Genomic DNA, 25,420 nt, shown 5'->3' with positions numbered 1-25,420 from the left:
CCAAGAGGACAAAAGGAAATTAAGAATACCGATTAAGGTACAAATCTTCCATGGAGTCAGCAGGTAGCCTGGCGGTTAAGAGGGGTTGGGCTAATAACCGAAAAGTAGCTAATTCGAATCCGAGTCGACAAGGTGAAAAATCTGTTCTGCCCTTGAGCTAGATAGTTTACACCCCCCCCCCAAATTTACACCCCGGGTGCCAAATGTGGCAGCCCCCCACACACACACAAATTCAGAAGGGTTGGGTTAACAGCTGAAGTCATGTTTCGGGTTGGACCTTGTTCCCAATGAACTTTTTTTAATTTAACGTATGCATGTACATACGAGACAACCGGAGGAAATATGGAACAGAGAAGGATGTAATAGCATTGGCAAGTTTTTATAGTGGCACTATAGGGACCCATTTGAGATGCAACCATAGGTGCTGCCTGGATCTTTTGCAGATATGGACTTAGGAACTACTTCAACAGTGTCTGACGAGGCATGCTCTCCAGCTACCGAATAGGAGCTATTTAAATTCTCACTTCCAGGTGACTGACTATATGCTCATGTACAAAACGCAAATGAAGGGAGAATAGTACCTTTTCTCCATCTCACTCTTAATATTTCTCTCAGGCAGCAGAGGATATAAAACCAGTCTAGACATCAGGGCCTGTATTCATAGTGTAGGAGGGCCAATCAGGGTCAGTTTAGCCTTTCAGATGATTTGGGCAGAGGAAACAGGCGCTTTCTGAATACGAGCCCTGATCTTGTGCGTTGAAGAAACTTTGTATCATTGGGTATTTTCACACAAAGATGAGCAAGTGTTATTTGTGATTATGAATGCATTGTTATCCTGAGTTAGGAGGCTATATGTTGCCATGAAACAGTTAACAGCCATGACACATTCATGTTGCAGATGTTTGGAGGACAACTTCAGCATTGATTCATGATAGGCCTCCAAAACAAACAAAATGACATACACAGAAATGCTTGCAGTCATTGTTTTGACCAAATAAAAATGTAGGGCAACAGTCTTACAATGGCAAAATATGCATTTCCATTGCACCAACCCTTGCCCAATACACTTGAATGTGAGAGGAGCACATGCCATCTTGGACAAACGGAGTCGATGCATTCAGCTCATCGATTTTGAAGAAAATCGAAACAATTAGGAAATAAACGTTATTCGCCTCATGTGCAAGCAAGGCTAAGACTTTATCCATGGAAGGTTCAAATGTATACATTTGAGAATGTTTAAATAGGAAAACAAATACAACTATCAAATAGTCAAGTACTATATTAGAGAACCTGCATTGCCTCTTTTGATCAGTTTAGTTTGGTGTACTATGCTCTGTACTCATTACCACAGGAAGAAATGGGGAGGGTCCACATTAGCCATGAATAATACTTTACATACATAAATATACATATTATATAACATGTAAATGTATGCATATGAATGTAAATACAACATATGTACAAATTATGCACATGCCTTAAATGACTATTGCACTGTTGACTGTTGCTGATATCCAGTAGATTGAAGAGCACGTTTCAATATTTTCTGTCATTCGAGAGCAGAACCCCCCCCCCAGTGAACCTCACACTGTCACTGAGGGGCCACTCCCTACCCCTCCCTGGAACACAAACCACCCACCCAGTGGGTGGAGAAACGGAGCTTAGACCTAGTTCCTCGGGTCTGCTTTAGAGCCTCTATTGTTCAACAGACAGACTTAAACATTTGGCTTCATGGTCAAAAATAAGGATTTCTTTGATAAATAAATACTATTTTTAGCATTGTTAAAAGGTAAAGAAATAAGAATCAAATAAAAACAAGTGAGATTAAAACACATCACTGTGGACATCCTGGTCAAGCAGCTTGGAAAAATTCCCTCCCAGTGGGTACAGAAAAAAAACTAAGTATTTCTTTTTTGCAAAAACTAAAATATATAAGGATTGTATGTTATTTGCAGTTCATAAAAAAACAGTATAGTACAAACAAGTCCTCTTGAATATCTACAGCTGTACAATAGTCTTGCAAGTGAGTACATGAAAAGAAATGCTATAGGTTTTAGCATGTCAAGTCACATAAAAATGCCTCTACAGTCATTGGCTAAAAACTGTTCTAATAAAACGCTACAAAAAAGGTAAGACAGCACTTGCTACTGACAGTCTTGCAAATGTGTCTTTACCTCTATGGCCTGCTTCACTATTTCAGCCAACTTCAAGCGATCCACTTTGTCAGTAAAGGCCCGTCCTACAATGAAGACCAAATAATTAAACGTTGACCAAAACCAGAAAAAAAAAAAAAAATCATTATCAAATTCATCCTACGCCACCCAACATGTGAAAATGGAGGGTTTATGTTTTGTAGTAAAAAACATAACTAAAAAGTAAATGTATGTTTCCACTGACATCAGCCAGAGACAGCGATTTTAACCAACATTGAGCCAGCAAAGGTTACTAACTGATGAATTAGAACTTCACATTCATTTGGGGATCCCCCTCCCAACAGAAATGAGTGTTGTTGTATGTGCTCGCTGCCATTGCTCTGCATTGAATGCTGTATCCATGCAGTATGTTATGCTTACCGTCCCAGCTGAGGCCCTGCAGCCCGTCTCGCAGCAGTTTGCAGTCCCGGTTGAAACGCCAAGCCTCATGCATCACCTCATTCAGCTTCTCATCCTCATTCTCCCCTGCCACACACAACCAAACACAGTTTCACCATGCTCACTGTGTGCATGCATGTATGCCTGTTAAATGGAAGTTGTACATCTGTGTTGGTTGATGGGAAGTGTGTGTATATGTTTGTTTGTGGACTGACCAGCCTGTGGGAGGATACACTGAGCGATGACGTCTCGTAGTTTCTCCAGGGCCACGTTGGAGTTCTCACCGCCGTTCTCTGGGTCATGGATGAAGAAGCCATCACTCGGCTTGCTGCTGTAGCACACCACACAGTCAGGAGATCCAGACACCACCACCACCACCACACAGTCAGGAGATCCAGACACCACCACCACACAGTCAGGAGATCCAGACACCACCACCACCACCACACAGTCAGGAGATCCAGACACCACCACCACCACCACACAGTCAGGAGATCCAGACACCACCACCACCACCACACAGTCAGGAGATCCAGACACCACCACCACCACCACACAGTCAGGAGATCCAGACACCACCACACAGTCAGGAGATCCAGACACCACCACACAGTCAGGAGATCCAGACACCACCACACAGTCAGGAGATCCAGACACCACCACCACCACACAGTCAGGAGATCCAGACACCACCACCACACAGTCAGGAGATCCATATACCAGACACACATTTTGTTTAGCAGTGCTGTTCTCAGCAGAAAGTCCCTCTCCACTATAGAGCTAAATTAGTGACTACATAGAGAGACAGGAATTTAACAAGACAGACCCTAGGAGCTTCCTTTTCCTCAGGATGGGGTTATTGACGGAGTGGAGAGGCTTGAGGCTGACGTTAAGGTCCTGTATCCTCATGTTAGCCAGCTGTTCAGCATGGGCCTGCTGGATCCCAGCTACCACCGCCTGGCAGAGGGAGGGAAGGAGGAAAAGACAGAAAGAGGAAGGGTCACATGGCAAAATTTTACACCCTGATCATTGCTATTAAAGAGATACCTCAGGATTTTGGCAATAATCCTACTACTTCTCCCAGAGTCAGATGAACTTGTGGACACCATTTTTATGTCTGTGTCCGGTATGAACAAAGTCAGAGGTAGTTTTGCGAGTCAATGCTAATTAGTGTTAGCGCAATGACTCAAAGGTTATGGTATCTGCTAGCGCTAGTCAATAATTGCAATAGTTAGCAACTTCCGTCAAACAACACGCAGAGACAAAATAGAATCCACAAGTTCATCTGACTTTGAGGAAGTAGATAAAGGGCCTCAATGCTAAAATCCTAAAGTATTCCTTTAAGGCAGCAAAGGCGTTGTCTGCAGAGTCCTGTAGTAAGTATTACTGGGTCTATCTAAAGCGCTTTGAGACTAACGGGAAAGAGAGCGTTACATAAACGCTGTCTATCCATCCAGGCCCACCTTGTCCATCATCATCTGGGCGGAAGGAAGCACGTTGTCCAGAGCCTCTGTGCAGTTCAGCCAGGGGTGTTCCAAAACCCCCTCGATGGTCAGCCTCTCCTCAGGCTTCACCTTCAGCAGCCTACAGAGAGAGGAAGTAATGCTAGTGAAACAGATTCTTCAAACCCTCCTCACTCAATCCAAAGAACACAGAATGAGTAAAGCCCCGGTTTGGCAGTCCACATTGTTTGTCAGGCAAAACCATCACTCGTGAACCATGCTATCTTGTTAGCACACACAGTAAAGCTTGCTGTGGGGACGTACTTGCGAACAATGTCCTTGGCCATCTCAGAGATCTGGCTCCACTCGTCCTCGGGGAAGTCGAAGCTGGCCGTCATGATCTTCTTGCGCATGTCCTTGGGGATGGTGCGGCTGTGGTGCTTGGAGTAGAAGGGAGGGTAGCCGCACAGCATCACATAGATGATCACCCCAATGGACCACAGGTCACAGCTCTTCACGCACAGCAAGGGACAGTGAACGAGCCAAGTCATAGGGATGGAGGGAGAGCGAGAAAGGAGAATAGTTAGCGTGACAACCCTACAAACACTGATGTCCTTAGTGGATATATGTTGCATAATGTGGAAATATGCTGCCATTGGTGGAATAATGTCTCATTGTGGCTGAGGTAGTGCATCACCTTGTTATACAGTGCATTCGGAAAGTATTCAGACCCGCTCCCTTAATCCACTGTTAAGTGACAGCCTTATTCTAAAATGTATTCAATATTGGTTTTCCCTCAATCCACACACACAACCCCATAATGACAAAGCAAAAAAGAGGTTTATAGAAATATTCACAAATGTATAAAAAAAAAGGGAATATCTTATTTACATAAGTATTCAGACTCTCTGCTATGGGACTCAAAATTGAGCTCAGGTGCATCCTGTTTCCATTGATCACCCTTGAGATGTTTCTACAACTTGATGAGAGTCCACCTGTGGTAAAATCAAGTGATTGGACATGAATGGCACACACCTGTCTATACAAGGTCCCACAGTTGACAGTGCATGTCAGAGCAAAAACCAAGCAATGAGGAATTGTCCGAAGAGCTCCAAGACAGGACTGTGTCGATGCACAGATCTGGGGAAGGGTACCAAAACATTTCTGCAACATTGAAGGTCCCCAAGGACACAGTGGACTCCATTATTCCTAATTGTAAGTTTGGAACCACCAAGACTTCCTAGAGCTGGCCGCCCAGCCAAACTGAGCAATCGAGGAAGGGCCTTAGTCAGAGAGGTGGCCAAGAACCCAATGGTCACTGAGTGGAGAACCTCCCAGAAGGTCAACCATCTCTGCAGCACTCCACAAATCAGGCCTTTATGGTAGAGTGGCCAGACAGAAGCCACTCCTCATTAAAAAGCACATGACAGCACGCTTGGACTTATCCAAAAGACATCGAAAGGACTCCCAGACCATGATAAACAAGATTCTCAGGCCTGAATACCAAGCATCACATCTGGAAGAAACCTGGCACCATCCCCACGGTGAAGCATGGTGGCACCATCCCCACGGTGAAGCATGGTGGCACCATCCCCACGGTGAAGCATGGTGGCACCATCCCCACGGTGAAGCATGGTGGCACCATCCCCACGGTGAAGCATGGTGGCACCATCCCCACGGTGAAGCATGGTGGCACCATCCCCACGGTGAAGCATGGTGGCACCATCCCCACGGTGAAGCAAAACTAGGGCTGATTAAGGTTTTACTACTAACCTACAAAGAATTACATGGGCTTTCTCCTACCTCTCTCGCCCATTTGGTTCTGCCGTACATACCTACCCTACGGTCACAAAACGCAGGGCTCATTATCCCTAGAGTTTCTAAGCAAACAGCTGGAGACAGGGCTTTCTCCTGTAGAGCTCAATTTGTATGGAATGGTCTGCCTATCCAGGTGAGAGATGTACTCGGTCTTGACCTTTAAGTCCTTATTGAAGATTCATCTCTTCAGTAGGTCCTATGATTGAATGTAGTCTGGCCCGGGGGTGTGAAGGTGAACGGAAAGGCAATAAACCACCCTTGTCGTCTCTGCCTGGCCGGTTCCTCTCTGACTCTAACCCTATCACATGAGCTGAGTCACTGGCGCTCTTCCATCCCCACCCTAGGTGGGGTGCGTCACTGACGTGATCTTCCTCGGGTTCGTGCCGTGGGGGAGATCTTTGTGGGCTATACTCGGCCTTGTCTCAGAGTAGTAAGTTGGTGGTTGAAGATATCCCTCTAGTGGTGTGGGGGCTGTGCTTTGGCAAAGTGGGTGGGGTTATATCCAAGCCTGGTTGGCCCTGTCCGGGGGTATCTTCGGACGACAACGACAGTGTCTCCCGACCCCTCCTGTCTCAGCCTCCAGTATTTATGCTGCAATAGTTTGTGTCAGGGGGCTAGGGTCAGTCAGTCTTATATCTGTAGTATTTCTCCTGTCTTATCCGGTGTCCTATGTGAATTTTAAGTATGCCCCCTCATAATTCTTTCTCTCTCTCTGAGGACCTGAGCCCTAGGACCATGCCTCAGGACAACCTGGCCTGATGACTACTTGCTGTCCTCAGTCCACCTGGTCATACTTCTGCTACAGTTTCAACTGTTCTGCCTGTGGCTATGGAACCCTGACCTGTTCACCGGACGTGCTACCTTGTCCCGGACCTGCTGTTTGCAACTTGCTCTCTACCACACTTACTGTCTGACACTGAAAAGCCAACTGACATTTACTCCTGAGGTGCTGACCTGTTGCACACTCTACAAACAACTGATAATTATTATTTCACCCTGCTAGTCATCTATGAACATCTTGGTCATGCACTGTTATGATCCCCACCCGGCACAGCCAAAGAGGACTGGCCACCCCTCAGTTTGGTTTCTTCCTAGGTTCCTGCCTTTCTAGGGTGTTTTTCCTAGCCACCGTGCTTCTACATCTGCGTTGCTTGCGGTTTGGGGTTTTAGGCTGGGTTTCTGTATAGCACTTTGACATCGGCTGATGTAAAGAGGGCTTTATAAATACATTTGATTGTTTTTCAGCGGCAGGGACTGGGAGACTAGTCAGGATTGAGGGATAGATAAACGGAGCCAAGTGCAGAGAGATGCATGAGGTCCTTCCAACAGAACAACGACCCTAAGCACACAGCCAAGACAATGCAGGAGTGGCTTCGGAACAAATCTCTGAATGTCCGAGTGGCTCAGCCAGAGCCCGGACTTGGACCTGATCTAACATCTCTAAAGAGACCTGAAAATAGCTGTGCAGCAACGCTCCCCATCCAACCTGACAGCGCTTGAGAAGAACGGGCGGGGGGGCACCTTGTTATAAGTGTAGGGGGAGGGGTAGTGGCTCACCTTGTTATAAGTGTAGGGGGTCGGTGAGGTAGGTATTATTCCAGACTTTTCCTTCTGGTGTCGCCTTTGAGCCTCAAGTACCTAGAGTGAGGAGAAGACTGATTGAACCATTTCATACTCCCCCAACTTGGTGTCAAATCTGAGGAGAGTACCCTTACCTGAGGTGCAACGTAGTAAGGCGTGAACTGTGGGGTCATCAAGTCACCCTGGTCGATTTTGGCAAATCCAAAATCGCACAACTTCACCGGTGCATCCTTGAACAGGAAAGGGATAACGACAGACCAGAAAGAGGGATGAGCATATGAGCATTTTCAAGTAGGATGTGTGTAAATGTTTAGGGGATTCTCCTCTTGCAACATGCTGGTTTCAGCCTATTACTAGACACCTGTATTAAGAGCAGTGTGTGCGCGCTTCAGTCAGCCCATCTATTTCCTCACCAGGGAGTTATCCTTGAAGAGCAGGTTCTCTGGTTTCAGGTCTCGGTGTGCAATATTCAGTGAGTGACAGTGTTCCAGTGCCTGGCCAATCTGACGGAGGATAAAGGACAACACAGAGAGAGAGGCTCAACTACACCAGGAAGTCATGTAATTAATGTATGTGTACATTAGGAAGCCTGGGAGGAGGAGCAGCAATGCAGAGGAAAATGCTCTGTTTGAATGCATAAATCTACTACGTGTTGCAAATGGCACCCTATTCCCTATGGGGTGCACATACAGGGCTCTGGTTGAAACAAGTTCACTATGTACCGTATGGAATATGGGACCTTTGTGTTTTCACTAGACAGACAGAAGGCGTACCTGTTTCGTGACCTGGCTGGCCATCTTCTCTGTGAAGTGTTTGTGCTGACTGATCCTGTGGAACAGCTCACCTCCCTCCATCATCTCCATGACGATCAGTAACCTCTCTCTGATAGAGGGAAAGACCAAAAGAGATGTAGACAAGGAATGAATGAGAGAGTTGTTATCTACTCAAATCTGGGGAAGAGCTTGAATTTGGTTGTTCCATTAGTTAGTAGTATTTTATTATTAGGATCCTCATCCTGGGGCCACACAAGAAACAAAGACAAAAAAACATACATAATACAATTTGTTTTCTGTAAAATAACATTGCATTTGGTCAAACACCATTTCTTTCAAAAGTTGGCTAAGTACCGGCAACAGTTGGATTCGTTGGATGTTTGAACCATTTAAGGGTGCTTTACTATTCTTGAGGAGCGGAATGAGTTTTGGCTCACTCTTGGGCACACTGTCTTCTAGGCTTAAATTGAAGATCTAGCAAACAGGAGTGGCAATGTGTTCCGCTACCAACCTTATCAATTTACCATCCAGGTTATCAGTACCAGGTGACTTGTGCTTATTTATAGATTATTATTTTTTCTATCACCTCTTCCACACCAACTTTACAGAACTCTAAACTAGTGCTAGTCTTTCATTATTTGGTCTAATATGCATGAATACGAAGGCTCAGTGTTTGCATGTCATGCCTATTTTTTGCAAATCTTGATCAACAAAATGTATTGAAATGGTTGGCATTATCAAAGGGTTTTGTCATGAACAAGCCATCTGCCTCAATGAAGGCCTAGAATTTCATTTAAGGTACTCCAGAGATTATTACTTATTTACTGTATGTTGTCAGACTCATTTCCCCTTGCCTCATCCATACAGCTTTTCAATTCATTATCTATCCATGGAGATTTCATCTAACAAGTTTCTCGATGGGCACATGCCTATCAGCAACCAGAAGATGCAATTTCAGAAAATGCTTCAAGTCTGGCATCAGGTTGTACACAATTTTAGGTCCAGTCTTCGGTTTCTCTAGATATGGCCGTGATATTATGATCATTAGATCCAAATGGGTGTGGACACCGCTTTAGACCAGATTTCTGCAGCATTAGTGAAGACGTGGTCATTACACATGGATGATCTTGTTCCTTTTCGGTTTGTAAATAAATACCCTGGTAGGTTGACTGATAACCAATGCCTGCAATCTGGTTCAGCTTGAAGCTTATTTTTGAGTGGAGAGCTTTATAACAACCAGTCAATATTTAGGTCACTCAGAAAACATCTCTTGATATCACATGCATTGTCGAGCAATTGTGTTTTTCAAATAAAGGAGTTGGTCTTTAAATTTTACAATTTAACGTGGTATCAGATACTGAATACCAAGTTGAATTGTCAAATTAAAAGGCCAACTCCTTAATTTGAAAAACAACAATGGTAGACACTAGGGTTCAGAAGGATGTCACAAGTTCGTAAATGGCTCATGAGCCTAGTCCATAGGACTAACCACAAACTTAAATCTAGTTGATTTAGTCAACAATGAGAAAAACTAGGCTTAATGTTTTGCTTCAAAATATGGTTGACACTATCAAAAGATTAGTAACCTAACAATGCTTAAATAATGCTTTCTTTATATGGCCAAATACAGACTATTAGCACTCAGTCTATGAGAATAGGCTTTCAGTGAGGCAGAGGACCCTGTAGCTATATTTCTTCCACATCATTTACCAACTACTTCTCTGATAGAGTTCAGTGTGTCAAATCGGAGGGCCTGTTGTCTGGACCTGTGACAGTCTATGGGTGTGTCACAGGGTTCAATTCTCAGGCCAACTCTCTTTTCTGTACACGTCAATGATGTTGCTCTTGCTGCTGGTGATTCTCTGATCCACCTCTACGCAGACGACACCATTCTGTATACTTCTGGCCCCTCCTTGGACACTGTGTTAACTAACCTCCAGACGAGCTTCAATGCCATACAACTCTCCTTCCGTGGCCTCCAACTGCTCTTAAACGCAAGTAAAACTAAATGCATGCTTTTCAATCGATCGCTGCCCGCACCTGCTCACCCGTCCAGCATCAATAATCTGGACAGCTCTGACTTAGAATACGTGGACAACTACAAATACCTGTGTGTCTTGTTAGACTGTAAACTCTCCTTCCAGACTCACATTAAGTATCTCCAATCCAAAATTAAATCTAGAATTGGCTTCCTATATCGCAACAAAGCATCCTTCACTCATGCTGCCAAACATACCCTCGTAAAACTGACCATCCTACCGATCCTCGACTTCGGTGATGTCATCTATAAAATAGCCTCCAACACTCTACTCAACAAACTGGATACAGTCTATCACAGTGCCATCCGTTTTGTCACCAAAGCCCCATACACTACCCACCATTGCGACCTGTACGCTCTCGTTGGTTGGCCCTCGCTTCATACTCGTCGCCAAACTCACTGGCTACAGGTTATCTACAAGGTTATCGACAAGTCTCTGCTAGGTAAAGATATATCTATCTCACTGGTCACCCCCAAAGCCAATTCCTCCTTTGGTCGTCTTTCCTTCCAGTTCTCTGCTGCCCATGACTGGAACGAACTGCAAAAATAACTGAAGCTGGAGACTCATATCTCCCTCACTAACTTTAAGCACCAGCTGTCAGAGCAGTTTACAGATCACTGCACCTGTACTTAGCCTATCTACCTACCTCATCCCCATACTGGTATTTATTTATTTTGCTCCTTTGCACCCCAGTATCTCTACCTACACATTCCTTCTGCCAATCTACCATTCCAGTGTTTAATTGCTATATATAAAATTGCTATATTGTAATTACTTTGCCACCATAGCCTATTTATTTCCTAATTTGCACTCACTGTATATATACTTTGTTTTCTTTTGTACTACTGTATTATTGACTGTATGTTTTGTTTATTCCCTGTGTAACTGTGTTGTTGTATGTGTCGAATTGCTACGCTTCATCTTTGCCAGGTCGCAGTTGCAATTGAGAACTTGTTCTCAACTTGCCTACCTGGTTAAATAAAGGTGAAATAAATTTTTTTTTAAATCATCTCTCAGCCTAACAGGATTAGAGCCCCACAGTGGAGGTGTCATAATACCCATAAAACCTAGCGGTCAAGCAGGGAAATGGTTCCAATCATTTTTCCCCATAGGGGATTTTAGAAACACTTCAAATAAGGGCTGTGTTTCGTGTAGGCTTACACCGGAGTGACGTTTTGAAAACCGTGTAAAAATGTATCAATATAGTCCACTCCATTTACACTGATTCGAAAATACTAGTTACCATCAAAGTAGACAACATGGAAAACTACAAATCCCTGCAAGCTCCTACACGGCATCTCGAGCTGACACCTTTGCTAACAGGTGAATATAAATTTAAAACTTGCGCAAGACCGTTCACAGAATTGTCCATTTAAAAAATACATTTTGCCAATTTATTCATTACGACACTTACCCAACATTAGATAGTAAATCCAGAGATTCTTACCTTTGCATCAATTCGGCAGTCTCGTCCAGATCAACATTTGTAGTTCTTTATGATAGACACATCAGCAATTCAATTTTTGAAAGTCATAGAATGCCACCTTTCCAATAAGTCAGTTCATCAAATGTCTGCCCTGCTAGAACTGCCCCAGTCAACTATAAGTGCTGCAATTGTGAAGTGGAAACGTTTGGAGCAACAACTGCTCAGCCACGAAGTGTAAGGCCACACAAGCTCACATTTCAGAACCGCCAGGTGCTGAAGCGCGCGCGCAAAAAAAAAAATTAAATAAAAAAAGTCTGTTCTCGGTTGCAACACTCACTACAGTTCCAAACTGCCTCTGGAAGCAATGTCAGCACAATAAAGGTTATTCGGGAGCTTCATGAAATGGGTTTCCATGGTCGAGCAGCCGCACACAAGCCTAAGATCACCATGAGCAATGCCAAGTGCCAGCTGCAGTGGTGTAAAGCTCCCCGCCATTGGAGCAGTGGAAAACCGTTCTCTGGAGTGATGAATCACACTTCATCTGGCAGTCCAACTGACTAATCTGGATTTGGTAGATGCCAGGAGTACGCTACCTGCCCCAATGCATAGTGCCAACTGTACAGTTTGGTAGAGGAGGAATAATGGGACTGATTTCATGGTTCAGGCCCCTTAATTCCAGTGAAGGGAAATCTGAATGCCACAGCATACAATTATATTCTAGATGATTCTGTGCTTCCAAATGGGAAAGGAAGGCCCTTTCCTGTTTCTGCATGACAATGCCACGGTGCACAAAGCAAGGTCCACACAAAAATGTTTTGTCAAGATCGGTGTGGAAGAATTTGACTGGGCTGCACAGAGCCCTGACCTCAACCACATCAAACACCTATGGGATGAATTTGAATGCCGACAGCGAGCCGAGCCTAAATCGCCCAACATCAGTGCCTGACCTAAATAATACTTGTGGTTTAATAGAACCAAGTCCCCGCAGCAAATGTCCCAACATCTAGTGGAAAGCCTTCCCAGAAGAGTAGAGGCTGTTATATCAGCAAAGCGGTGACCAACTCCATATTAACACACATCATTTTACAATGATATGTTTGACGCGCAGCGCCTGGCCAATCTGACGGAGGATAAAGGACAACACAGAGAGAGAGAGAGAGGCTCAACTACACCAGGAAGTCATGTAATTAATGTATGTGTACATTAGGAAGCCTGGGAGGAGGAGCAGCAATGCAGAGGAACATGCTCTGTTTGAATGCATAAATTTACTACGTGTCGCAAATTGCACCCTATTCCCTATGGGGTGCACCTTCAGGGCTCTGGTTGAAACAAGTTCACTATGTACCGTATGGAATATGGGACCCTATTCCCTATGGGGTGCACTACTACTGACAATACCCTCGGAGCTAACAGTTAAAGGAACACATTACATGACTGTCAGAACTAAAAACATATCCATTCAGAGAGAGTCTGGTAGACTTTAAACGACGTCTCAGTAATTATCTAAATCACTGCACTGGTTAGAGAAATCAGAATTATAATAAGAAACATTTGAAATCAAGCTTCTGACATTCACATGAATCATTCCATGGACACAGCTGCGGGATATCAGATGAGATGAAGTCTAACACAAAAATGCTATGATCAGTAGCTAACCCTCTATATGAAATGGCCTTGGGGTTGGCTTGAAATGGTATACATACAGTACAAGATAGCTTAGAACTGTGCCATTTGATCTATGCCTTGAACGAGGATTAATACAAGACTCAATAAGGGTTAACTGTTGTGGGCAAGAACTGATATCCCACCACTTTAGTAAAAGTACACAAAGTGCACAAGCATTAATACTGTATGTAGCAATATGAGTGGCATTCACAGGGTTTTAGGTGATGACGTGCTGTATGTACTGGTACAGTTGGCTTGCTCCTCCTCACCTTGGAGTGGATTCGTGAGGAAACTGCACACTGTTGGCATACACCTCCATAATCTGCACGATGTTGGGGTGTGTGGCACACATCATGTGAAGCCGCACCTGAATCAGACAGAACAAAGAGTTAAAACACACCTGGTGACACTGACCATGTCTGGCTAAGCAGAGGCAGACAGTCTTTCACGATTGATACACACAAACAGAGCAGATAACCATCTGCAAAACTACAGAAACAGACTTATTTTTCAGCGTTCCTTGCAGAAACATATAGGCCAAGTAGCCCTTCAGAGCTGACAAGGGCACGTTGCACTGATGGGACACTGCTGCTGTGATGGGGGCAGCTCGTTTCAACTGCACCTCGCACAGCTGGACAACTGCAGGTAGCCGAGGTACAGTGTTGGGGATGCTACTCTGAAAATATAGTTTACCAAGCTTCCAATTACTTCACACTGGAAGAAGCTACACTAAAGCTACCCTTAGGAAACATATTTTACTTAACTAAAGTTGCAAAAAGTAGTTCACTACATCCAAACAACTTCGTGAAAAATTACCATATCCGATTTTAGTTATGTCAGACGACAAATTGCAAGAACAGCTCACTCTGGAGTCACTATGGGTGGTATCCAGATTTTTATACCGTCTCTGTACCATATATAGTATACGGTATTATTGAATGTGCACACAAGTGGCGCATGTATTTTTTTAAACAACATGACATTTTTGGAGGGGGATGACAACGCACAAAATTATTTTGGCAACAGGGATCTTGATCCAGGAGAGAACTGAATGTCTCTACTGTAACCAAGAATCTTAACATCTAGCCAATTGGCTAACAAGTGGGAAAACTAAACGCATAGCTGGAGCCAGGAGCTGAATATAATTTGACACATCTTAGATTTCTTACAGCTATACTTAACTTATAGTTCTAAGCCTCTATTGAGGAGGAGAAATGTAATTAAGAAATCAGACAATATAACAGTGAGTCAGCTTTTCATGGAGCCATATTGTATTTTAGCAAAAAATGTAGCACGTAGTTCCAGTAGTTAGCTACAACAAAAAGTTATTAACTACTGAAACCACTAAAAACTTTTGAAATTAGTTCAACTACCACCAAACTAGAGCAGAAATGTATTAAATTACTAGCTGAAACACGTAGTTCACTACTCTGGCGAGGTTCTTTATCTAATAGTAAGTAGTGGGCTGGTGATGACATTTAGTGGCTGACTGACTATACAATTGAATGTAAGGGAGCAGAATGTTCAGTTCTCTTTTCAAAACTAGTTGAATGGCTATTTTTACCATGTTGGCACCTGCAACTTAACACAGGTGAGAAATTAGACAGTAAACAAGAATTTAAATAACTTAGTCAAGGCCATCCTTTACTTCGAAGTGAAAAATAGTAATTTTTGTTTAAAAAAAAAAAAAGTTGGTCTGGAACAGTTTTTTAAAAATGTATTATTTAAGATTGATTTATTTATTTAAGTGTTTCATGCAAGGGTGCCAATATATTGGACTGCATCTTATGTCCCAAATGAAACCCTATATAGTGCACTATATTTGAGCAGAGCGCCATGGGCCCTAGTCGAAATTAGTGCACTTTATATGGAATAGGATGTCATTTGGGACTTAGACCAACACAGCAGATGCAACACTGACGAAACAGACGACGCATAACAGTGGAGATGACACACAGACAAGGACAAAGCGAACAAAAGACAATCATAAAACCAAAACAATGGTTCAAACCTCATTTCTGGCCTTGGGACGATCAATGAGGATCTTCAAGGCCAGTCGTTCCTGAGTCGACTTCTTAACACAAACTCTATTGAGGAAGAGAAATGTAAATAAGAAATCAGACAATATAACAACAGTGAGTCAGCTTTTCATGGAGCCAATTTGGGCTGCACAAGTTAGCTAATTTTAATATCGCAAGAGGCAGCAAAAAAATTGCAACATTGAAAATGTAAGAATGGTCCCCTGAGAAATCCAACCAACACTTTGGTTCCTACCATAAGTTGTCATGCCAACCACCAATCATGAATTGGAATACACATTTAATTTCCATGATCCCAACAGTTCACCAAAGTGTTTGATCTAAATAAAAACTGCAAAAAGCAATCAAATGCATTTAATTTTTTAATGCACTATTACATAATTTGCCCATATTGTGCAGCCCTAGAGCTAATTAGTGAAGGGAAATAAAACACGTTAAAATAAATAAATAAGATATATTTTAATTTAGAGAGGATATTTTTGAAAACATATTGTTTCAGTTTGACAATATCGTATTAAAAATCCAGCATTTCTCCTCCATAGCTTGTTCTCCAGCAGGGAGCCATTTTGTTTCCATGACCGATCAAATCTGATTTTCCTCATTGCTCTCCCTTGTCCCTCTGCAGCAGCAATATGTTCAGAACAACAAATCACAAAAATCAGTATCAAAATACAATACAAAGAACCGTAAGAACAGCAATACATATCGTATTGGCACCAAACTAACTAGATAATATCATATCGTGAGGTCCCTGGCAATTCCCAGCCCTAGCACTAATGGTGGTCCATGCCGTTATTAGGTTAAATAAGAGTAGGCTTAATACCAGTACCAGCCTCTCACTGAGGACAAACATTCTATCCAAACCATAACCTCTGCTCCTAAACTCAGATTACACTAAGAATAAAACATAGCAGAATGTTCCTCCAGGATAGGCTTCGACCAAAGTTCAACAGGGGGAGTGAAATTCCTGATGCATCAGAAAGAGTATGAGAGGAGAAGAACAGGGATACGGGAACAACAAATGGGAAGGAGAGAGCAAAGACAGACTAGTAATACCTACAGTATCTAGCTATAGATGGCTTATATAGAAAGCAATGAGTCTCCATTCTGAATCAATTACTAAGGTTTTGCGGCACGCAAGAGCTTGTGTTCATTGTGTGTCAGTAGACCATGACGAACGGCGGGCCGCTGAGGACTTAAGGCTCAGACATACCAATAGCGTTTGCTGGCAGAGAGTAATTAACACCTCTGAAAGTAATTTGCGAACAGAGTGCACACCGATTTTACATGTAGAATCACATGAAAATTGTGGGAAATCATACATCTACAGTAGGTGGTCCCTAAAACACAGCGCACTGAATTATCAGCAGACAAATACTAGATCCACATTAGGTGCGCTGTGTGTGCCTTAAGACCATGACAAAAGGTGAACCACCCAGGACTTAGACCGTTACAAACAGTAACCCAGTACTTTGAAATCTGTTGGAGTCTGAGTCACACCAGCTGTTCCAAAGATAAGGCCAATCATATCAAGCAAGGCCTAGGTAACAATTGACTCGCTCAGGAAGAACTGAGGGGTGTACTATGAAGCTGGAGTAAGAAGAATTAGCGAGCTAACGTCGGTCAATTCCATGTTCAACTCAAGATAACAGTCGACACAAAGGTGCCTCACCTTTTAGCCAGGTACATTTCTATGGCAACGCCACCAGCTCTAACCTACTCCGGGGCAGGCTAGCTCCACTTTTGGTCCTCAACTCACTGCTCAATCAAATTATATTCCCCTCACTCTTCAGACCATATCTTAGGAAGATGACTGATACAATGTTTTATTAAATCAAAATGTTAAAAATAGTCAAATAAACTACCATTCAAAAGTTTGGGGTCACTTAGAAATAAAACAGGCCTTCTTTAGACTAGTTTAGTATCTTGAGCATCAGCATTTGTGGGTTAGATTACAGGCTCAAAATGGCAACAAAGAACTTTCTTCTGAAACTCATCAGTCTATCCTTATTCTCAGAAATGAAGGCTATTCCATGGAAGAAATATCTAAGAAACTGAAGACCTCGTACAACGCTGTGTACTACTCCTTTCACAGAACAGCGTAAACTGGCTCTGACCAGAATAGAAATGAATGGGAGGCCCCGGTGCACAACTGAGCAAGAGGACAAGTACATTAGTGTCTAGTTTGAGACAGACACCTCAAGTTCAATAGTCATTTACAACATTAACAATGTCTACACTGTATTGCTGATCATCACTTTTCCTTCAAAAACAAGGACATTTCTAAGTGATCAGTAGTATATATATCACTAGTACATGCACCAAATCTCCAGTATTTTTCCTTCATTGCTTGTTCTCCATATTCTTTTTAAAGAGCGAGCCAATTTGTTTTCAGCACTTTTATTACCATGACTGATCAAAACGTCTCATTTCTCTCATCCATCTGCAGCAGAACTACAGTATGGTGGAGTAATAACTTTGGAACATCAAATTGCAATGCATTTTGAATCACAATAAGTATGGCGCTATCGTGACATTCCCAGCCCAATGCGTCACTACACATTAAGTAATGACAGGATGCACTTGAAACATCACACGTGGTAAAACTTTACTTTTAGGTCTTAATATTATAATTTTAGCCATAAGAGTGGGGAAAGGGGGTCTGTGCATTGATTAGCACACCAAACACTAGATTAACAAATTTATTCATAAAAGAATGACAGCACTTCTAGTAGCCTATTCCCCATTGAATTTGCAGGATAACCTTTCATTTTCAGCAACAACAAAAAATGAAAATATGGCACTGACTCGACCATGGATTGCCGTTTCAGCATGGTCTCAATGAAGAGTTTGGCGTTCAGCTACCCACGCTCGACACGAACGCGCAGTTACAAGCTGGCTTGAGTTAACAGCGGGTGCATGATAAATGCACACATCCGTAACATGGATGAAGCCGGAGGTGAAATTTAAAGCAAACTGAAGCTGGCTAGCTTTAGAAAACCCTGAAAAGATCTAGCTGGCGTCGTAGTATACCCCTCTGAAACGAGTAGCCTGGCCAAAGATGAATCAGGAAAATGGAAGACAGCCTTTGAGGTGAAGGCAATTCAACGCAAGTCCAATTCCCTAAACATGAGAATGTTGGAGGAACTTCCCTCCACAGCTGACGAGGTGTATCCCAAACACATTGACACTAACGCCCCGTCCAGAGATGACACATTGCCACACCGACCGGGTCAATGGGGTGAGAGGGTTCTGGTGCTGCCAGGGCAGGCGCCACTGTAAACACACTGAGTAATACGACCTTTAACAAGTGTAGGTGACACCACCATCTCCAATCCAGTCTAAAAGCACGGGACTCTTCTGGAGGACAACTGTTGAACCTCATCTGGGTTTATGCAATCATATTTATGCATCTCCTACATTGCACAAATGAGTTGGCTATGGCAAAGGGAACCCTTCAATAGGACCAACTATGAGAGAACAACACTCACCGAACAGGTCCACTGATCCCAGCCCCGAGCTTCTGTGTCCAGTTGATGTTGTACTCCTCCAAGATGGAGGTTTCCTAAGAGAGGGAAAAATCAAAAATGCATCTGGGTCTATTACATGTACCTTTAAAACGATAAATAGCTATAAGTATAAATGTTTTTTTTTTTTTTTACTTTCAAGGCCCCCAATCAGTCAGTGTGCAGGGGTACAGGCTAGTTGAGGTAATCTGTACATGTAGGTGGGGGCAAAGTCACTATGCATAGGTAACAAACAGCGAGTAGCAGCAGTGGACAAAAGGGAGGGGTCAATGTAAATTGTCCGGTGGCGATTTTTATGAATTACACAGAGGTCTAAAGGCTTGGGGGTAAAAACTGTTGAGGAGCCTTCTGGTCCTAGCCTTGGCGCTCTGGTACCGCTTGCCGTGCGGTAGCAGTGAAAACAGTATGTAGCAAATAAAGTTTGATTTGATCAGTCCTGCATCTGGAAACATTTCACACAGAAAACATGTGAAGGCATCAGCATCCCTGTTCACAGTTAGCAATATTGTAAAATTGTAGGTCAAGCTCTTGTTGTGTATACACTCATGGCCATAGTCATAATGCATACCAATTACTCAGAGGCTTTTCTTGGACCAGAGATGACCCCTATCCAGTACCACTGGGCTCTGGTCCAACCATTTATATCCTATGACAAGCAAGGGTGTATTTGGCAAGTAGCTAGGAAGAGTTGTTTACAAAAAAGCCTAAGCGCTTAAGGTAAACTCCATAAGTGTCACTTAAAACCTTTCATTTTCCTGTTCAGTCTAGCGGGCCAATATAGCCCTTGGGGCTTTTTGGCCCAAGCTGTGTTCCAATTCTCTGCGCTAGGCTATTCCAAACAGCCAGCACCTCTTGTTGTCACTAGTAAACAATTGTAGTATTTCTATACTCTCTTAAAATCAGATTTTTAACCAAACCTTGAATCACACTGCTAACCTTAAGAGACTAAATGTTTGTTTTCACATTTTTACGATAGCCAATTTTGATTTTGTGGCTGTTCAAATGGAAAACGACCCTCTCCCCTGGGCCTCCTCCCATCCTTAGCACATTCTGACCGGCCACTTGGAACACATTTTATGGTTGATATGGATGCCCACTGACACACTAAGAGTAGCCGCCAAGAGCAGGGGCGACTAGGCCAGGCATCTGAGGGGTTGTCTGGGGATGATTATGGTTCCAGACAGACTGGCTGGATAACATTTAAGACAGACCTGGAGAGAAGGTTCACAAGGAGGCATATATCCTTAATACAGAGGAGTGTTTCCTGCTAAAAGCATCTACCCTACTCACTTGAGCTTGAGGGTGCTTGATCGTTACACCGGATTCTGACCATGACACATTTCAGAGGTTGAATGTCAAACTCATTCATCTATTCCAGAAAAAGGACCTCCAAGTAAAAAGTACAAAAGGTTGTTCTGATACATAGCAAATTAAAGAAAAAAAAACACATTGATAGATGGGTCATGTGATTGCATATTCATGGTGATGAGAGCTTGAGGGTTATTTAACAAATTATAAGTTTAAACAGAAACCTACATATAGTGCCACAGTATGAATCATAATTCCCATAAAACCTAGTGGTCAAACAGGGAAGTGGTTCCAACACTTTTTCCACCATTCATTGTTCCCCACAGGGGATTTTAGAAACACAAAACACAGCCCTTATTTTAAGTGTTTCTAAAATCCCCTATGGGAAAAACAATTGGTGGAAAAATGAATTGGAACCATTTCCCTGTTTGACCACTAGGTTTTATGGGTATTATGACACCACCACCATGGGGCTCTATAAACAACACCCAGCAGAGTTCAGACAACTTGGGGCACTAAATTGTGTTGCAGGGAAAACAAAAATGAGGCTGGTTTCATGTAACTAATACACATGGAAAGTTAATTCTTTCTTCGCTCTTACAAGACATAAGAATACCGTTTTCCATTTTAAAATGAGGTGATATGTGACAGCATGTTACGCATTAGACATTGCTTCTAAAATACAGTGTTAAGAAAGCTACTCTGAAAATAGTTTACCATGCTGCCAATTACTTTACACTGGAAGAAGTTCAGTATCATTAAATTAATCCTTAAGAAAAAGGTAGTTTACTTAACTAAAGCTATTTTGGCTGTAGTGAACTACTTTTCAAACTACTTTGTGAAAAGTAGTATTTAAAATCTGAGAGGTCATACACTACAAACTGCAAGACAGGTCACTGTAGTCTGAAGTTAACAATGTAATTTCTCATATTAAAACAAACTATTTCAAGTGGGAATTAGTCAGGTCTGATGAAGGGAAAGTAAATTCTTGCCTACTTCGCCCATATTTTTTTGGTAGTAGTGTAGATCCAGTAATTAGCTATACTGCTTAGCTACAGGGCGAAAAAGTAATTGACGATTGGAAATACGTTCAAGATTTGAATTTAGTTAGTTAAACTGCTGCCAAACTGCAAAATGTTGTTTAATTACTATACTGAAGAAAAATATAAAAACAATTCCATTGATTTTACTTTTCATGAGGAAATCAGTCAATTTAAATAAATGTATTAGGCCCTAATCTATGGATTAAACGTGGCTGGGAATAAAGGTATACATCTGTTGGTCACACATACCTTACAAAAATGGCCCTCAGGATCTCATCATGGTATTTTTGTGCATTCAAATTGCCATAGATAAAATGCATTTGTATTCATAGCTTATGTCTGCCCATACCATAACCCCACCATGGGACATCAGTAAATCACTCGACGCCATACACGAGGTCTGCGGTTGTGAGGCTGTTTGGACATGCTGCCAAATTCTCAAAAACGACATTGGAGGTGGCTTATGGTAGAGAAATTCCTATTTAATTATCTGGCAACCGCACTGATGGACATTCCTGCAGTCAGCATACCAATTGCACGCTCCCTCAAGACATCTGTAGCATTGTTGTGTGTGACAAAACAGTGGCCTTTTATTGTCCCCAGCACAGGGTGTACCTGTGTAATGATCATGCTGTTTAATCAGCTTCTTGATATGCCACACCTGTCAGCTGGATGGATTATCTTGGCAAAGGAGAAATGCTCGCTAACAGGGATGTAAACACATTTGTGCACCAAATTTGAGAAATAATATTTGTGCATATGGAACATTTGAGATTTTATTTCTGCTCATGAAAACACTTGACATGTTACCTTTGACATTTTTGTTCAGTGTAGTTTTAGTATACGTACTTAACACTCCAACACCGCTAAAATACTACAGTAAACGTACAAAGAGGACCAAAATACTTACTCTAAAATCTAAGCAACTGACTTGCCTATGAAATACAATCGGACACTTCAGTCAATTGACACTTATTTCAATGCATTATAAAAACATTAGCAGCACATCCAGCATGCAAACAGTTGCGCCATCTTCAAATTTACCCTTACCTTGATGAATATGTCTGCGTTGTTATCCTCCGACATGATGTTCCACTGTGATAGAAGAGTCCTAACTTTTGTTTTGAAGTTCTTTCACAGTTTACAATCAAAACAAAAGGGTGTTGACCTTTAACAGCGATTGTTAATGTTAAATAGCTAACGTTTCCCCTACCGGGTACAAGCTACTGTTGACAGGCCATGGATGACGCTTGATATTCGGCCAAAAAGCCACAGTTGAATGCGTTTACTTCGGTAACCCGACTTGAAGACATCCAGCCGGGGCGAGATGCCTCATTCCAGCATTGCTACAGTGCCTCCAAGTTTTTCAGATAGTCTTGACTTGGCTGTGGCGACCACGTAGAGCGACAAAGTCCCAATGGGTTGTCTGAAAAGTCGTAAGGTGGAAGGGATCCAATAGGCAAACTCACCGCTTTTGGTAGGGCGCTGAGTGGGGGACAAAGAGTGGTGTATATATAGCCATTGAGTGATATGATTGAGCACCTGGCTGGCTAGCTAGCTACAGGACACGCGTCAAGCACCGGTCAAATGAGCGGCTACTCGCTAATGTGGCTCTTCTGCACGGGTTTCGTTGTGTTGTAAAAGCCTGCAAACTTGCTAACAGTCAAAACAAGCTTTGTTGAGAGACCGGGTGTTTCGGGTGAAAATAAAGCAGCGGGGGAGGGGAGGGGGGGGAGAAAACGGTACACCGAGTACCAAAACTCGTCGACGCTTGTTTAGTTAGCAAATTAATGAGATAAAAGAGCCTGGCCTGTTAGCAACCTAACCATCATTTAAAAAGTAAATAGCCCCCCAGATTAGATATCGTTAAACCAATACATGATAAAGAATACTATTTTTAGCTGACCAGTAAGTGACTTAAATACACCAAGTGGCTAACTAAACAAGAACGGTGTATAACGAAAGCCTGATGAAAATGATATACATTTTAAGACATTACAATTCCAGATATTTCGGGAACTTCACCACTACAACATTCAATAGGAAAGTCAAGTAAATTAGTTGCATTAAGTCCGGTTCACTTAGAATCCATTTCCCGAAATTATTATGAAATCAGGCAGGAAAAAGCCTGGCATTTATTGGGCCTTGGGGTCCTTCTTGTTCAATGCGGGCAAATAGCAGAGAGGAAGATGCCAAGCGAGAGGTTTTACTCCTCCCCAAATCTGTCTGAGAAAAAAAAAGCCAAAGAAGTTAGATATTTTTGAATGTCAAAAAAATATATATGGCAAATTTTCTACATGAGGCTTTATTGATCGAATAGAAGTTTAAGGATGGTTAAGTTGTTACGACTGCACTGATAAAAGTGGATGCACGTGGCTTTTCGGGAACTTTGAAAAACTACCAGGTTGTGCCTGTTTTCATAGAGATAAATAGAGGACTCATCACGGATAACTCTTGTTAGCCTGGGCATTGCCATGAATTGATTCCACCACTTTAAAATACTCAATTGGGTGTGGATTTCTATGGGTTGGGAGCAATCAGCCAATGAAGAAGAAAATTGACTGCTATAAAACTGAGATAGCATCAATGGGGCTACCCATTTTTACACAGACACTATAATGACACAGATAAAGTTTAGTCCTCTATCTCTATGTCAGGTTCACACCTGTATCTGCCTTCTCATTGGCAAGAAGGGTCCCGCCTGATCTCACCTGCCATCCATCTTTGAGGACATGTATTTCCATTGTTAGAGAGGTAATTTGACTATCTTGTCACTGTAATAGACAATCTTCACACAAATATACACTACCAAAATCATGGGCATTAATATGGAGTTGGTCCTCTTCTTCACTGATATAACAGCCTCCACTCTTCTGGGGAGGCTTTCCACTAGATGTTGGAACATTGCTGCGTGGACTTGCTTCCATTCAGTCACAAGAGCATTAGTGAGGTCAGGCAGTGATGTTGGGAGATAAGGCCTGGCTCGCAGTCGAGCCTGGCTCGCAATCCAATTAATTCCAAAGGTGTTTGACGGGGTTGAGGTCAGGGCTCTGTGCAGCCCAGTCAAGATCTTCCACACCAATCTCAACAACCCATTTCTGTATGGACCTCGCTTTGTGCATGGGGGAATTGTCACACTGAAAAAGGAAAGGGCCTTCTCCAAACTGTTGCCACAAAATCGTCTAGAAAGTCATTGTATGCTGTAGCGTTAAGATTTCCCTTCACTGGAACTAAGGGGCCCCAGACCTTTCTTCCTCCTCCACCAAACTTTACAGTTGGCACTATGCTCCCGACGAACAGTTCTTGTGCTGACATTGCTTCCAGAGGCAGTTTGGAACTCGGTAGTGAGTGTTGCAACCTAGGGCAAACAATTTTTACGTGCTTCAGCCCACGGCAGTCCCGTTCTATGAGCTTGTGTGGCCTTCCACTTTGTGGCTAAGCTGTTGTTGCTCCAAGATGTTTCCACTGAACAGTAACAGCACTTATGGCTCACATACCCAATCTAATTTGCATACCGCACCAACAGATCCACAGATGATGCAATCTCTATTGCACTCCACACTGCCCTTTCCCACCTGGACTAAAGGAACACCTATGTGAGAATGATATTCATTGACTACAGCTCAGCGTTCAACACCATAATGCCTTCAAAGATCATCACTAAGCAAAGAACACTGGGACTAAACACCTCCCTCTGCAACTAGATCCTGGACTTCCTGACGGGCCTCCCCCATGTGGTAAGGGTAGGTAATAACACATCCGCTATGCTGATCCTCAACACGGGGGCCTCTCAGGGGTGTGTGCTCAGACCCCTCCTCTACCCCCTGTTCACTCATGACTGCACGGCCAGGCACGACTCCAACACCATCATTCAGTTTGCTGATGACACAACAGTGGTAGGCCTGATCCCCGACACCGATGAGACAGCCTATAAGGAGCAGGCCAGAGACCTGACCGTGTGGTGCCAGGACAACAACCTCTCCCTCAACGTGATCAAGACAAAGGAGATGATTGTGAACTACAGGAAAAGGAGGACTGAGCAGGAGACTTGACATGGGTCCTCAGATCCTCAAAATGTTTTACAACTGCACCATCAAGAGCCTCCTGACAGGTTGCATCACTACCTGGTATGGCAACTGCTAGGCCTCCTACTGCAAGGCACTACAGA

At 42.9% G+C, this 25,420-nt stretch overlaps 1 protein-coding gene across 2 annotated transcripts; it reads right to left on the bottom strand.

Annotated features, from left to right (window-relative positions):
- Positions 1–177: 177 nt before the first annotated feature.
- Positions 178–22,473, bottom strand: LOC135517885 (MAP kinase-activated protein kinase 5). 2 transcript variants are annotated; one of them, XM_064942605.1, is made up of 14 exons: positions 22,303–22,473; positions 18,866–18,939; positions 15,347–15,422; positions 13,605–13,702; positions 8,206–8,314; positions 7,846–7,935; positions 7,567–7,662; positions 7,409–7,489; positions 4,358–4,545; positions 4,055–4,175; positions 3,418–3,548; positions 2,807–2,922; positions 2,574–2,678; positions 178–2,239 (listed from the first exon to the last, which is right to left on the bottom strand). In XM_064942605.1, the coding sequence occupies exons 1-14, from the start codon at positions 22,336–22,338 to the stop codon at positions 2,145–2,147; spliced, it is 1,416 nt and encodes a 471-aa protein (XP_064798677.1). In that variant the 5' UTR covers positions 22,339–22,473; the 3' UTR covers positions 178–2,144. The 2 variants fall into 2 exon arrangements, with proteins under 2 accessions (XP_064798677.1, XP_064798762.1); XM_064942690.1 differs by having other exon boundaries at positions 2,807–2,919.
- Positions 22,474–25,420: the final 2,947 nt, after the last annotated feature.

Source organism: Oncorhynchus masou, chromosome 1, assembly GCF_036934945.1.
Source record: "Oncorhynchus masou masou isolate Uvic2021 chromosome 1, UVic_Omas_1.1, whole genome shotgun sequence".
Taxonomy (NCBI): Eukaryota; Metazoa; Chordata; class Actinopteri; order Salmoniformes; family Salmonidae; genus Oncorhynchus; species Oncorhynchus masou.
This window is presented reverse-complemented; position numbering and strand designations above follow the sequence as displayed.